General features: G+C 37.9%; 1 protein-coding gene across 1 annotated transcript in view; it reads right to left on the bottom strand.

Moving 5' to 3' along the window:
• The window catches only part of KLHL1 (kelch like family member 1), a 323361-nt gene extending 308953 nt beyond the window's left edge, over nucleotides 1-14408 (bottom strand). The window contains exon 1 of the mRNA XM_084768289.1: nucleotides 13185-14408. Coding sequence (XP_084624415.1) covers nucleotides 13185-13684 — 500 coding nt within the window. The 5' untranslated portion in view covers nucleotides 13685-14408. The remainder of the gene's footprint in view (nucleotides 1-13184) is intronic.
• Between the last annotated feature and the right edge of the window lie 1396 nt (nucleotides 14409-15804).

Genomic DNA, 15804 nt, shown 5'->3' with positions numbered 1-15804 from the left:
GGATAAGCTGGTCATGGTAGAGCAAGAGAAGTCAGAGCATTTGGAACATCTCAAAACAGAAATATTAGACCTTTACATCTGATATCCAAAATATATAAAGAACTCAAGAAATTAAACACCACCAAACCAAATAACCCAATTGAGAAATGAGGTTCAGAACTAAACAGAGAATTCTCAACAGAGGAATATTGAATGGCTAAGAAACACTTAAAGAAATGCTCAACGTTGTTAGTCATCAAAGAAATACAAATCAAAATGGCACTGAGATTCCATCTTACACCCATCAGAATGGCTAAGATCAAAAATTCAAGTGACACCACATGCTGGAGAAGATGTGGAGAAAGAGGAACATTCCTTCATTGCTGGTGGGAATGCAAAGTTGTATAGCAACTTTGGAAATCTATCTGATGCTTTCTCAGAAAACTGGGAATAGGACTTCCTCAACACCTAGCTCTTCCACCCCTTAGAATATACCCAGAAAATGCTCCACCACAGAACAAGGACATATGCTCAACCATGCTCTTAGCAGCCTTATTCATAATAGCCAGAACCTGGAAAAAGCCTAAACTGTCCCTCAGTTGAAGAATAGATAAAGAAACTATGATACATTTACACTATGGAATATTACTCAGCTATTAAAAACAAGGAATTCCTGAAATTTGTGGACAAATGAATGAAGCTAGAAGTGATCATACTCAGTGAGTTAACCCAGAAACAGAAAGACTCACATGGTATACACTCACTTATAATTGGGCAATAACCCAAAAGTCATGTCCCATGAAAGTCTTTACTTACCGGGAGATTGGGATAGATGTGAAGACATCCTATTGGGACTCTTGGTAAGAGAAATATAGGAGATGGGGAAATAGAAGGATCCAGAAAGTCCTAGAAACCTATAAGAAGAACATCATCGTGGATCAGGGCCAAGGAGGGTGTCTGTTCAAACTATTGCACTTACCAAGGACAATACAAGTAGTAAACATCAGACCCCTACTCTGATCAAGCCAATGGCAGGACATTCGCCACAGTTATGTAAAGAGCGGGGACTGACTCTGACATGAACTCTGGTGCCCTATCTTTGACCAACTTCCCTTCGTGGGGAGGCCTGGTGGCACTCAAGGAAAGAATAATCAGGCTACCAAAATGAGACTTGAAAGCTTATGACCTTATAGTGGGGGAGGAGGTCCCCCTCAGTCGTATACCTGGGGGTGGGGAATAGGGTAGAAGTGAGAGGAAGGGAGGAATGAGAGGATCCCAGTAATGGGTTAACAATTTAGTTGTAATCTGAATAAATTAATTAAATAAAAAATAAAAATTATAAGAACAGAACTATCCAGGTCTATTTCAGCTTAACTGAACGAATGGAAGGTTCACTAGAAGATGCTTGAACATACAGTCGAAAAGATGAAGGAGAAAGAGACTACAGCAAATTTGGAGCTGCTGGGCAAAACTTGGGCCTTGTCTATGGAAACCCTTTTTTGGTATCAATTAAAGATCTTCTCCCAGCCTACTTTCCACATGTAAGTCCTTATTGTACTATGAAGGAGTCTGTAAGCACAGCAGCTTGGAACAGCAACAAATCCTGTTTGATGTTTGATGGATGTTTGAAACATCCATTTGGTAACAAGGCTTTCCCAGTGAGAAAGATGCAGATCTTCCAAAACCACGTGCTCTACCACTGTCTCTGAGCTCCACAGTCTATGGGTCTACCCTGCGGCAGTTTCGCTGTAGACCATTATTTCTACTCTAAGCTATCCTATTGGAGAAGCCTGCATATCAAGAAATTACTAGTGGTTCACTTAAAGCTGCTGCATACAATGCAGGAGTTGACTGTAGGATTGTGTTGAACATGCAGCAGCCTGTCACCTGAAGTGGCCAGGATGGACGTACCTGCTGATTCACAGCAGCTAACGGACACTAAGTCATTGTTTTCCAAGTTGTCCATCACATCTACAGTTAGGTTTTGAATGCATTTGGACCTAGTTTTCAGTCCCAGCCCTGACAGTAGGAATAGGACATCTTCCTCAGCCTTTTTTCCCAACAAATAGCATCAAATTCTCCCAAGCTGGCACAGCAGAAGACTGAGGTTCAAAGATATAACAGCTTCCAAAAGAAGTTTCTGTTTCCTTTGCTTTGGTTTGGCTTATTTGTTTTACTTTTGACAGGCCTAGCTACAGTACTGAATACCTCAAAGACATTGTGACTCTTGTGTGACTCAGAAAAATCTCTTTGCATGTCAAGTTGCTGTCTTTGCAAATATGGCAGCATTATGACTTGTAACAAGTTTCCTTATAAATCACTCAAATAGTGTTAAACTGCAGAATTACTTTGTCTATATACTATAATTTAATCTATTAATATTTCCTACTTCCTTTTTCTATAGGTGTATATATTGTGTATTAAAAGGGGTCTGATAAAACAATTTAGTAATCCTATATGTATAGGCAAAGCAGTTGTCATGGATTTAAATGCTGAGTATGATAAATAAATTTTTGTATTAATAAAAAATATCTCAATGAGATCCGCCTGCCTTTGCCACCTAAGTGCTGGGATCAAATATGTGCACCACTACGCCTGTCAGGAAGTGTCATATTCACTTGAAAAAAAAAAACACCTTATTTCAAGCAAGATATTGCCCTGCATATCTGTATTGCAATAGTTCAGAGGTTGAGGCAGGAAGGTTATAAGTTCAATGCCACTTTCATGCACTTCGTAGTAAGGCATTCTTTCTAGAAAAATGGGTGGTCCTGGCATGCAGCAGGCAAAAAGGCTTCTTTCTATGGAGATACTTCTAAATGGCATTTTCTGTCCCTTTCTATGTGCATAACATGTGTTATGTTATATATGTGGAATGGAGCTTTTTGTTGTTGTTGTTGTTGTTTTAACTCCAGTTAACCTGGAATTCAGTGTGTAGCCCAGACTGGCTAGATATTAGACAATCCGGCAGCATCTCCTTTCTAAGTACTGAGACTATGGGCCTGAACCACTGCTTCCAGTCTGTAAGTCTCTTAGTGACTAATTGGGGATTGTTAGGAAGGATATGGGCTCGCAACTTTCTCAATCATTAATTGGCTTTGTATGAATGTAAGAATAATGAGTGTATTGTTAGGCTCTTCAGTATTCAAAGTAAATTACTCTACATAAGGACATATATTTTGTTTTGTTTTTGTTTTTATCAAGGCAGCATTTCTCCATAGCCCTGGCTGTCCTGGAACCAAGACGGCCTCTTCCTGCCCTCTAGAGTGCTGGGTTTAAAATTTGTGAGGCAACACACATTGTTTTTATAACGGGTGAAGGGCTGGAGATGGGGCTGAGTGGTGAAGAGCCACTCCCTGATCTTTCAGAGAACCAGAATTCAGTTCTCAGCACGCATATTAGCATGTCATTACCAGCTTAAGCTCCAGCTCCATGGGATCTGACCTCTGTGATTGGATGCTCTCCTGGCTTCTGTGGGTTTATGCAAACACAGACACATATGTATGAACAAAAACAACTAAGGGAGTTGGAGAGATAGCTCAGAGGGTAAAGATGATGCCAAACTGATGGATGACCTGAATTCCATCCCTGGAACCTACATCGTGGGCGGAAGGAGAGAACTAACTCCCAAAGGCTGTTCTCTGACATCCACAGAGGTTAGGCACAAACAGCTGATGACAGCTGATCAGGGATACACACATACACTCTCTAAACAAACAATAATTTTTAAAGAGGAACTTAACAAAATGAAGACATTCAAGTTATGATCGTTGTGTTGTAAGCTTGTGGGTTAAGCAAAAGGCTATGGGAAGATCCCTCTCACCTCCCTTCTGTCAACGGAAGAATGTCCTGCTTAGGTTGAGATAGGAGGGAAGTATTGAAGCATCTGGGGAAGAGCTCGGGTCCATCTAATTTCTGTGACTTTCTATGAACTCTGAAGTGTAGATGCCGGAGGCTGTGAAGAAGGAGCTGCCATGAGCAAGTGAGTTCCCTGTAGATGGCACACCATTTGCTCCACTGTGATGAGTATACTTTAGAGAGGCAAATCCCCCATGGACTTTGTCTTCACAGTACTTCTTGCTGCTGATGTGCATTGTCATATTTGTCATTGCTATATTTCTCATACATCTGGCCTGATGTGATTAGGCATAGGGAGGACTTCACTGCCTATAGTCTGGTGTCATTACCTCTTGGCTGACAGCCCTCTCATTTGGGCAGTTTTCCTGCAGATTAATATGAAGATGAACTTTCATAAAATAATATCATTTAGGTGAATTATACAGAATTCCCGATTTGATTTAAATTGTTTAGGAAGGTTAGGTTAAGATCTTTTTGTCAATGGCTTTGATATAGACCTTGAGGAACAATTTAACATTTAGAAAGGCACACTCTTAACAGTCGAACCTTTTGAGGTTACGGAGCAAGAACAATAGTCCAAATTAGCACTGGTTGATGGGACTCTCTCACTGAAGCTGGCTGGTGATCACAAGGTGATGTTTAATTTCTTTTACTCTTTTGTTACCCTCAGCTTCCTAGTAAGACTTGATAATTGTTAATGAGTACACGTGCACCTTGAGGGTTTAAAGTCAAAATGGCTGATTGATTTTTATATAAAAGTTTAGATTTGTGATTCTTTTAAGCTTTAAAAGATTATCTTTTAAGATACTTTTGAACCACAAATGCAGCCTGCCAGGAAAGAGAAACTGGCTGAATAACTACTTTGTTAATCTAAAGCAAGATGCTTAGTTACAAATGTATGTAGATTCTTGGGAATGATTTGTTTTTCATCCATAATCCATAAAACATTTGATCATGTAAGGGTATTAGGGAACATATTTGTTAACTTATAATTGTAATCATCCACTTAAAAAAACACGTAACCACATTTGTGTTTCTTTTGTTTCTTGAACGATTTTGCTGGGATATATAAGCTGTGGGAGAAAAACTAAATTGTTGGAGATTTGTTTCATACACACACACACACACACACACACACACACACACATTGATTCAAACAGGAAAACATAAAAGAAATGGATGAATTTTTGGTATATATGACCTATCAAAGTTAGCTCAAGATGAAATAAGTAATTTAAAAAGACCTATAATACCTAGCAAAAAATAGAAACAGTAATTCAAAATTCTCTACCTAAAACAGCCCAGAGCCAAAGGGATGAAAGGCAGAATTCTACTAGACCTTCAAAAACTAACTAACTATAAACATTCTTTAGGTTATCCAACAATGTGAAAACTATAGAAGCATATGTGATTTCTTATTTTAAAAATCCACTGGTGCTATGAGACTGGAACCATCCAGATACTCAATAAAAGAAAAGAAAAAGAAAAGAAAAATTTTTAGAAAAAAAAGAAAAGAAAGAAGTGAAATAGAAAAATTACAGACAAATATTCATTATGTAAATAGATATACAAATTCTCAATAATATATTTGCAATCTCATCAAAAATTATCAGCCATAATCAAAGTGGCTCTAGACTAGTGCTGCAAAGATAAACACATCAGTGTAAACAAACATATTTATCAAAAAAGCAGACTAAAATCAGAAACTGCATGATTAACTCAGTAGATACAAAAAAAAACATGTTTAGCAAAACAAATTACTTCATAATAAAAGTTGGGGATATGGGAGATGTATCTTAACATAATAAAGGCAGTCTATATCAGACCAAGCAAAACGCTAAAGAATCTCAAAGCATTTCTAAAAAAAATCAGGAATGTAACTAAAATGTTTAACCTTTCCATTCCAATATTATACTATTATATTTTCAAATATATTTCTTGAAATATTGGAGCAATAAGAAAAGGGAAAGAAAGAGCCTTGCCCAGACCTTAGAACCTAACTGGAAGGGATCCCACACATCAATCCTCATCACCCAAACTACTGTTAATGTTGGTGCCATCCCTTGATGAAATATATATGCAGTGGAAGAGTATGACAGACAGACTTGGACACTTTAAACATAAGACTGATTAGAACTTACTAACATGGAATACATAATCCTCATCAGCCCTGAAAATGGACATGAAATTCAGAAAAACTAGGCATAGTAATCTCTGTCATTTGAGTGGATCCCTGTTTCAGCTGTCTGTCCCAGGGGTAGAATGATACAGGTCTAGGGAAGAAATGCATGTCAGTTAACCACATCGCAGAGAAGATTAGCTATAAATCCTTCAGGGATTAGAGTTTATCCTATCAGCAATAGCTAGAACACTGGTTCTCATTCTCAACAGGTTAACAGTAGAATCCTGCCTCTTCAACTGCAATGACCAATTACATCAAACAGAAAATAAGTTCAGTTAAGCTACTGGTCCTCAAGACCAACTATTCCTCCTAGAACATGATGAGTCAATATTTTTATTTGTGTTCAAAGAACCAGAAGGGAGTGAGACAGTGCAAGACAGTGCAAGCAGAGGTTCCTTGGTCTTGACTTGTTGCTAAAACCATTTAAGGTTTAATTAGAATTTGATAACCTTGATGGAGAATCCTGTGGGAAACCACCCAGCCCTATTCTAAGAACCTAAGGTCAAGATGCCTTAGCTGACTTAACTAAGCTTGTGTTAAACTGCCCACTAGTGCAGAACTCCTTCCACCTAACTGCTTATCTTCACTTCTGTTAATTTGTTTGCTTAAGCAATGACCTCCCCCAACTTTGCTGCATATCAAGATGGTTTCTACCTTCAAAACTACGTGTTGTGGACGCTCAGCACTACACGTAGGTCTAAATATCTGAGTACAGCCAGGGCATGCTGGAATAAGACTTTCAATTACCTATAAACTGTGACTGAGTGGCCAACTCTAGTGTGTTCCCATGGCAGTTCCTTCTACCACACTGTCACTCCACAATCATGGACACTAATAACCTGAAACTATAAGCCCAATTAAATGTTCTTTTTTGTAATTTGCCATGGTTACAGTGTATTTCAAGAGCAGTAGAAAAATAACTAAGACAATAGTGTATTTCACACAGAATTTAAGAGCAGCCATTGGATCTTACCTTGTGCATATTTGGGAAGCACTATTTTGATACACTAGGATAATATAAAAAAAATTAAAAAGCCATGGAATCGAGAAGAACAGAGTTTGGGAAGATCCAGAAGAAGAAATCACAGGAGGAAACTTGGAGGCTTATATGATCAAAGTACATTGCAACCATATATGAAATCCTCAAAAATAAATTAAAAATATTTTTTAAGTTTTATTAATTTATTCATATTACATCTCAATGATTATCCCCTCCCTTGTATCCTCCCATTCCTTCTTCCCTCCCTCTCATTTTCCCCCACTCCCCTCCCCTATGACTGTGACTGAGGACTGAGGGGGACTTCCTCCCCCTGTATATGCTCATAGGGCATCAAGTCTCTTCTTGATAGCCTGCCACGCCCCTGAATAGGGAGACCTGGTGGCACTCAGAGGAAGGATAGCAGGCTAGCAAGAAATTAAAAATATTTTCAATCTTCAGAAGCATATTTTCTATGAAACTTTTACCATCTAAAACCAGTTTTTCCCCACTTTATATAGTATTGATCAATTAACAGGTAAAATATACCTAACAAACCGCATATCCATGAATAATTGTGTGCTTTCTAATAACAAAGAGATAAATAATTTCACCAAGATCGTAAGGTGTCACCATTTTAAATTTACCCAGCAACAAATGTCAGCAGTTATCTTTCAATGGTCACATTCTTAGCATTACTCAATGTGATGATAAAAAAATATTCATTATTTCATATCATTTACAAACATGCTCTAAAACAAAAGCAAAGACAGATGTGTCCAATAGACACAGTCTCTACACTTAGAGTTTTCCATTAGAGACACATGAAAAAATCAACATAGGTGATAACATATGTCTTCCATATAAACTGATGAGAAAGTAACATATAGTTACTCTAAAACACAGAGGGGTTTTTTTGTTGTTGTTGTTGTTGTTTTGTTGTTGTTTTTAAGAAGATGAAGGATCTCTCTTTCTTTCTAAGAAAGATTTTCTTCAAAACTTCTAATCAATGAAGACTAAAGGTGGATAAGACTGGTTGAGGAAACACAATCACCAGAGGAAAGAAAATAAATTTGTGAGACCAGTGCACTGATCATTCATACAGGACACTGAATATGACAGTCAGAGGTCAATGGCAAATGTCAGAAGTGCTGTTCAGATAGCATATGGATTGTAAATCATACGTACCATAGGTATCTAATTACAGTAGGTAGTTCAATAAGGATTCCTAGAAAAAGCTATACCTGAAATGGCTGAAGATGGATTAAAACTGAAATTAATGTGAATGGCTCTAACTGTTGCAGGTCCCAAACCTAATTATACTTTATCTCAGGCTATCTTTGGCTTCTAAACAGTCATTTTTCCCATTCTCTGTGAGACCAAACACACTGGGACTAACAGATAAAAGACTTTGGAATTTATTAACTCAACTAACCCCTGGTTTTCACCAAACTAAAGGCTAAGAGTCATCAGATACCATCTGATACTGATAATTGAGAGTTCTCCTTCGCTGTTACTATCTAATCAATGTTTCCACCAATGAATTTTAAAAGTACCTTGATCTTATTACTTTAAATTTTCAGTTACTATAAAGATTTCACATTGAGACATGAAATTTGGTGTAATATAAATCCTTGTCCCCAGGACACAATCACTCATAATTGGCTCCAGAATAAACTACCTCTTACCTGCTTTGTATATTAAGAATTGTAGCGGTGTTTTTTTTTTTCATGAATACCTTGGTCAGTGAGCATTTTGTGAGGTATATTATGATCATTAATTCATTGAATTAATAATTCTGATTCAGCAGAATTCTTGGTAGGGAAATAATAGCAGAGCAAGAAATATGGAAAAAGTATCATCCTTTAATTTTATCATTTTCATTGATTTCTTTTTTTAATTTTTAAGATTTATTATTTTAGAATTTCATACAAAAGTACAATGAATTTTGTTCAGCTGCATAGACCCTCAGAGGCTGATGCAACATACCCACATCCAAAGGGACAAGAGTACAGCTCAAGCTGATAGCAGAACTTGACTTGAACACATGGTACCCTTCCCACAGGTGTTTTTAATGTGAGAGTACAGATACCTGAAGGCTTGGATCAAGGATACAGAAAATGAGGCAATATGACATGTAGCAGAGCTCAGCTCCCTCCTGAGGGGCTAGAGCATGAAGCTGTGAATTACAGTAGAGTTGCTGGACATGCCAAGGATGCCTACCAAGGATTGTTACAGGCATCAGGTTTAGTAGCTGTACCAAAACCCTATGTGTGCTGTAGGCACCAAAGCTATAGAGGACCCAGGCCTGTTAGAAGGCAGGTGATGCCACCATAAATTGTAGATTCTAGACACAGAGCTACAGGTTTTAGTGCTGGTCCTCTTCAGTTTTGGTGTTCCTTTGGTTTGGTTTGTGCTTGCTAATCCACTGTCCTCCTTTTGAAATGTGAATATTTATTCTGTACCAGAGTAGAATGGTAGTAACTTACTTTTAACATGATAACAGCTAATGACATGAGGATTCTGAATGTTAGACTAAGTGGAGTCTGCATTACAAGATGGTGGAGCAAACAAGGGACCAAATGTTCAAACACGAACCTGTTCAAGACCCAAACCATGACACATTTTCATTGATTTCAATGCTATGAATGAATGGATCATATAATGAAAACTTGAAAGTGACGTAACATAGAAGACCTTTAAGTTGGAAGATGATAGGAATATACAAGAGGAACTAATATTGGAGATAGAGAAATGATAGACGGAAAAGGAAATTTCTAAAAAGAAAAACAACTTATGTTTGAGAAATAATGAAAATATTGAGAACACTAATGATGATATATATGGCCATGGATTTCTTACTTGTACATGCTAATGCATGAAGAAAACCTGAGATGGAGAAAGACACTGAATAAAACAAGAGGGAGCTTAGTTAAAGTCTGTATATGTTACATTTAAATTTTATTTGCTTCATTTACCCTAGAGTTCCGATGGATAGTTGAATGTATAAGGCTAGAGGTCATGGGAGATTTAGGAATAAAGATAGAAATGTGGATTCCTTGACTATGATTGGTTGCTGAAAACGTGGAGTCAGATAACTGTAAATACCTTGAAGCAGAAATAAACAAATAAGTAAAACATGGGGTATTTTTTCTACTACCATCAATAAAATCTATGATATATAAATATATATGTATGAAGCATATAATATCAAGTATTATATAAATGCGAGTCTATGGTATTTTTATCTTTTTACAAAATGAGTGGGATTTTGAAAATATATGGCGTGCATAGAATTAAACATTTTAACCTTTTGGACTGAGCCTTGTTTAGTGTGATATAAAGTATTAGGCACTGAGTGTGGTAGTATGGGGTGAAAGGTCAGTACTTTGATAGTAATTTGCCTTATATCTGTCATATCATCCAATATTCACAAGTTACGAGTGTTTTTTTTCTGAATATCTTCACCTGTAGTTGTAAAAAAAACCAAATATAATCATCTAAGGATTCACACTTAGGTAAAAAAAAAAGTGTTTATATTTGGTGCCAGACTACCCAAAAAGAAAAGAAAAAAAAGTTTATGAAAATGTCAGAGAAGAGGTGCACCTTTGCTTTATGGTTGAGATAAATTTTGCACTGGAAAGTTGATAACATTATGGCAAGTATTAAATTCACAACAATATTTTGTATCATAGTGATATAAATAAGAAAAATCAGCATGTGGTTCTTAGTTTATGTAGTCATTCATCATTATAAATACTACGCAGCTTTTCTACATGTTATATCTACATTTCAGATTAGATAGAATAAAGTTCTAAGTTAGAGTAAAGTTTTTGCTCACTATTTTACCTTAGAAAACTTATATCTCCTGGGCAATGTGCCCTATTCTTACTAGATATTAAAATATATACTGAGAATGATTAATATTTACATTTACTTTGTGGTTCTCAATCAGTCTTGAACATTGAGTCAATGTTTTGTGAAAGGGTAAAAAGACAAAAAGATGCTCTGATAGTCACTAGAAAGAGTGTCATATTCATCTGCACTACTTAAAATTTTAATAAGAAAATTTAAAAGGAATTGAAGTTTACTTTCATCAGATTCATCATACAAAATGTCATGATACTCTGATTCCAACAGCCAAGAGGATGTTAGTTGACAGTTACATTATTGTCAGAATTCTTGACACTTAGAATTTATTGTGGTGAGTAGAAATGAGGCATTTTCAAAAGTAAGCCTGACAGATTACTCTTAGCTGGATTCTTGGTTATCAGATTTATATTTTAAACTTAAGTATAGGCTATTGTCTTGGTTCTCCTTTAGTATTTGTCCATGCTAGCTTTATTATTAACATGCTGATATCACTAAAATTTCATAATCCAAAACTATTTTAATATAAAAGAATGCTATTCATAAAATGTCAGCAATTTCTAGTGTATTTGAAAAGTATACATATATGTGTATAATTGGTACTTATTATACTATTCTCTGAACTATTTGAGTATCAATTTTTTTTTAAAGGAGGAAGACATGAATTGGGCTTCTGTAAATGTCTGGGAGGATTTTTAGTGGGGAAGGGGGGATGTGTGTGTGTGTGTGTGTGTGTGTGTGTGTGTGTGTGTGTGTGTGCATGTTTGTATTTATGTATACAATTACCAAAAGAATAAATAAAAATGAAAAGATAAAGTTTCAACAAACTGTTCCTTTAAAACTTACAAGAGCAATGGTAAACATTTAATCATAAATTCTCCATCACTTAAAGTTTTGAGCTTACTCAAAGTCCAGCAAAATTTAAACAGTTAAGCATCATAAGTATCTAGGCATGAAGGGATACTAGGGATAGATGAAGTCTGACTGTTTTATGATATTTATGGCATCTGATTATTATAGTTTTTGTCAACTATTTTACTTCTTTGAACAATAGAAAAACGTACACTGAGGCCTCATATGTGGAGAACTCTTGGCATGCTTGAACATAGCAAAATCAATTTTCAATAAGCAATGATCTTACATTTTATAACCATCTTAATATGTCAATAGAATGTGTTCAAGGCTCTAAAAATTCAAATTCAGGACTATATGATTAAAAACATTTTAAAGATGATAACTTATAATATCTCAACTGTCCAGGTAATAAACTACTATATGTATCATTTTATTTCACACATTTTCCAAACTTAATATAGTTCTTGAAAAAATGACTCAGTTAAACAAAAATTCCTTTGATTTCTAATATATTTTTCAGAGGTAATTCAACATTTTTAGAATATTCATTAACATTTTCTAGAATTCCCAGTCTATTTCTTCTGTAATTTATTCTGATATCATAAGAATCTAAATGCAAATCCTTTCATATCCTCATTGCATGTTCAAATGAAAAATTATGTACTTAGAATAATAATGACTCAGTCTCCCAAAAACTGTAAAACTCAAGAGTTGCTTGCGTTCCAAGGGTTTTCTGTATCATCATTTTAGCAGAACTCCACAGGAAGTGTAATGCTTGAAATAAACTGGGATTAAATGCTACTTGAGTATTTGGTATATACAGTTCTATACTGAGCTAAACGAAATCACAGTAGCTGCAGAAAGTAATATTCTCAGAGTTTAATTCTAAGACTTGCATGGACAGAGACAAAGTGAGCAGAAAGTAGCACATGAGAAGGAATGCTAGTTGGGATAAACTCACAGTGGTTGTGAAAATGGGCAGTTATGTCAGTGTTTCGGTTCTGTTTTCCTCTTCCTTATTCATCAGAGTCAAGCCAAAGGGATTTGAGGTGCTCCTGCTAAATCAGCGACAGGGAGAGCACATCAAATGCAATTTGATGGTGTGCAAAGCTGACTTCACCCACAGCAGATAATGGAAGGACGAAATTTAATGACGAAAGGTAACGGAAGGACACTATAATCTATGCAGTATTAGAACATTCAACTTGATGGTTCACCCAAATGTCTATGTATTTACTTGATAGCTGTAATTCTTAAAAACTTGTTAAAAAGTGCGTATGTATGAGCCAATGGAAATTAATGAGCAAAGTTTTAATGAGATTGTAACTTGGGTAATAAAAATCTGGCTGGGATCTAGCTCAAGTTTTCATCCTACAGCACTGTAATCTTAGGAGCGAGCATAGAGTGGGCGGGACGACCGGCAACCTGGAACTATTCTGATACCTGCTCAGATGGAACTTACTGTACCTGTGTCCACATCCTTCACCTGTTGCCTGGATGGAACTGGCAGGCTCTGCTTGGAGCTCCTTCAGGGCCAATCCTTTGTCCTTTGGTCCAGGAAAGTCCATGCCTGTCACGACTTCCTCTTCTAGGGACTCCACGTAGAAAAGAGTCCTGGCGGGCTGCTGGGTGCCCTGTCCAGGAACCCCTTGCTGCAGCCTTGTGGCAACTGGTAGCAAGGTGCCATTCAGAGGATTGAAGTGAGAGGATGAAGCGGACGATGAGGACGAAGATGAAGAGGAGGAAGAAGGTTTTTTCCAGAAAGCGCTCACACTGCCCTTTTCCTGGCTTTTGAGCAGCCTGTTCTGGCTTGGCCCCCAGTGCTCAAAGCTGCCTCCTCCACTGTCCTGTTGCAGGCAGCTGCCACCCGCTGGGCTACCGGAGGCCGGCGAGGGATGGCTGAAGAGTTTCCAGCGGAGTCGCAGGATGTGCTTCACATCGAAGTCTTTTCGCCCGGAGCCAGACATGCTTTATGCACCGAGGGCCAAGGGACTGCAGCTCACACACCAGTAGCCTGGAGATCGGACTGGGGAAGCCAGTGCCTTCTGGGGACAGAGAAGAAGGCAGGATGCGCCCCGTGTACACGGAGTGCCAAAGGTGTCCAAGCGGGCTGTGCGCCTTACCAGGCGACTACACCAGCACTGAGAGCGCGCTGCAGAGCCGCGCGGCTCTCTCCGGGTCGTTTTTCCAGGACCTGGGCTTTGGGAAACCTCTGATCTAGAAGAGAGGAAGTCCCTAGGATGCCAGGGGCTTATTATCCATGAGGAGCCTGCAGGGACCCCCGTGGTGACCACCAGGAGGGAAGAGACGCTGGAAATGCAGGAGGAAGGGAGGGAGGTCTGAGCTCTTCCCAGATCCAGAGGTGGCAGCAGCTGGATCCACCTCACTGAAATACACTCTTTTGACGAGCTGTGGTTTGGAGGCTATTCAAATCTCCTGTCTTCGCAGCTTGGAGTTCCGTGCTTGATGAGTGCAGAGAGAAAAAGAGCCTCAAGTCCAGAAGTAGTGCACCCCCACCCCCAAGTCAGCTCTGTGCACCTGCTCCCCCGTTTCTGTCCTCTGGGAGAATACCCTGGTAGCTTGCCAGGTGTCCAAAGGACAGTCAAATGCTTTCTGATATGCGAAGGGGCGGTTTTATATAGTCAGTTTGTAAAGGAGAAAAATAAATATCCCAGGAAAAACATAGAGCAGCTAATGCAAAGCCCGCCAGGGAAAGCTGTCAAGGTCCTCACAGTATGATTTTCTCTCTGCCTCAGCGCCTCCTCCCCCTCCCCTGTAAGTGACGCAGATGTGTACTGGGGCCTATACTGAGAGATGGAGGGAGGGAGGGAAGACTTCAATCTTCTTTATGCAAGTGAGTCTGATGCTCTTATTGTCCCCTTGCGCACGTCCTGTCACCTTTTTTCACCCTCCTTCCTCTCCACGTTACTGTATAGCAATAAAAGTAAAGCAAACAGGCAAAATGCTTTAGCATCAGTAAACACCAAACATGAATCATGACTCTGTAAACTTCATAGGCTAGCGCGGTGTGCAGGTTGTAGGTTAATGGCTTGAATTATTTAATAAGCCACATCCTTTAACCTTTAGCCTTCCGTTCCTCTGTAGTGAGACGCATGAAAAAAAAAAAAGCAGAGATGCTGTCATCTAAGTGTGATGATGCCATCCTCCTGGCACTTACGTGTGGCTGTGCTCTTAATGCACTCAGACAGTGCATCACCCCCGGGGAACAGAGACTCATTGCAAAAATTTGAAGATGAACTGAATATAAGCCAGAGGCTGGGCTAAACCAGTATTTGGTGGGAACTTTAGGAGCAAAACAGTTTGTGGTACAAAACAAAACAAAAATGGAATAAAATGATAACATTTGAAAGGATAACTTCTCATATAAAATCATTGTATAAAATGCATAGAAGAGTGTGAACAATAAACAGCATGCCCAGGGGGTACTGCCCTGCAAATAGATCTCTGGGAAGAGAAGCTGCAATTTTTCTTTCGAATGGTAAGACAGTGGTTCTTTTCCATAAAAATACTTAATAAATGTCTTATCCCTTTCTTTATGAGCATTTCAAATAGTGACAAGTAACCCTTGATCAAGGCTAGAGGGTTGGGAAAGCTCCGTGCTCACTATTCATTCAATCAGGAATATAGCAGTACCCTTGTAATTCATTAGCTCAGTAACTTTCAATATGGCGTGGGTATCAAGCAGTACAGTACAGTTAGAGGAATGTTCTCTTAACCTACTGTTGAGCCACAAACTTATGTGAAAAATCAAAGCAAAACTGGAAATATTTCTTAGATAGAATTGAACATCTACTGTTTAGGTCTAGATAGATATTTTAAGTTGATAGAGATAAGATAGGATAGATACTGATTTACATTCAGAATTTTAGAGTCACCAAGATAGGAAAGCCTGCCAAATACAAATAGCCAAAACACTATGAATGTAACATTAATATAATTCCTGATTTTTAGTGGGTTTTCTGGCTGTGTGTAGTTTATTTTATATATGTGTAATAATATAAATGTATATATATGTGTGTATTAAAAAATAAGAACCAAAAAGAAATTAAGATCACAAAGGCTCCAC

This window comes from Acomys minous (genome assembly GCF_964271855.1).
Source record: "Acomys minous genome assembly, chromosome: 18".
Classification (NCBI taxonomy): Eukaryota; Metazoa; Chordata; class Mammalia; order Rodentia; family Muridae; genus Acomys; species Acomys minous.
This window is presented reverse-complemented; position numbering and strand designations above follow the sequence as displayed.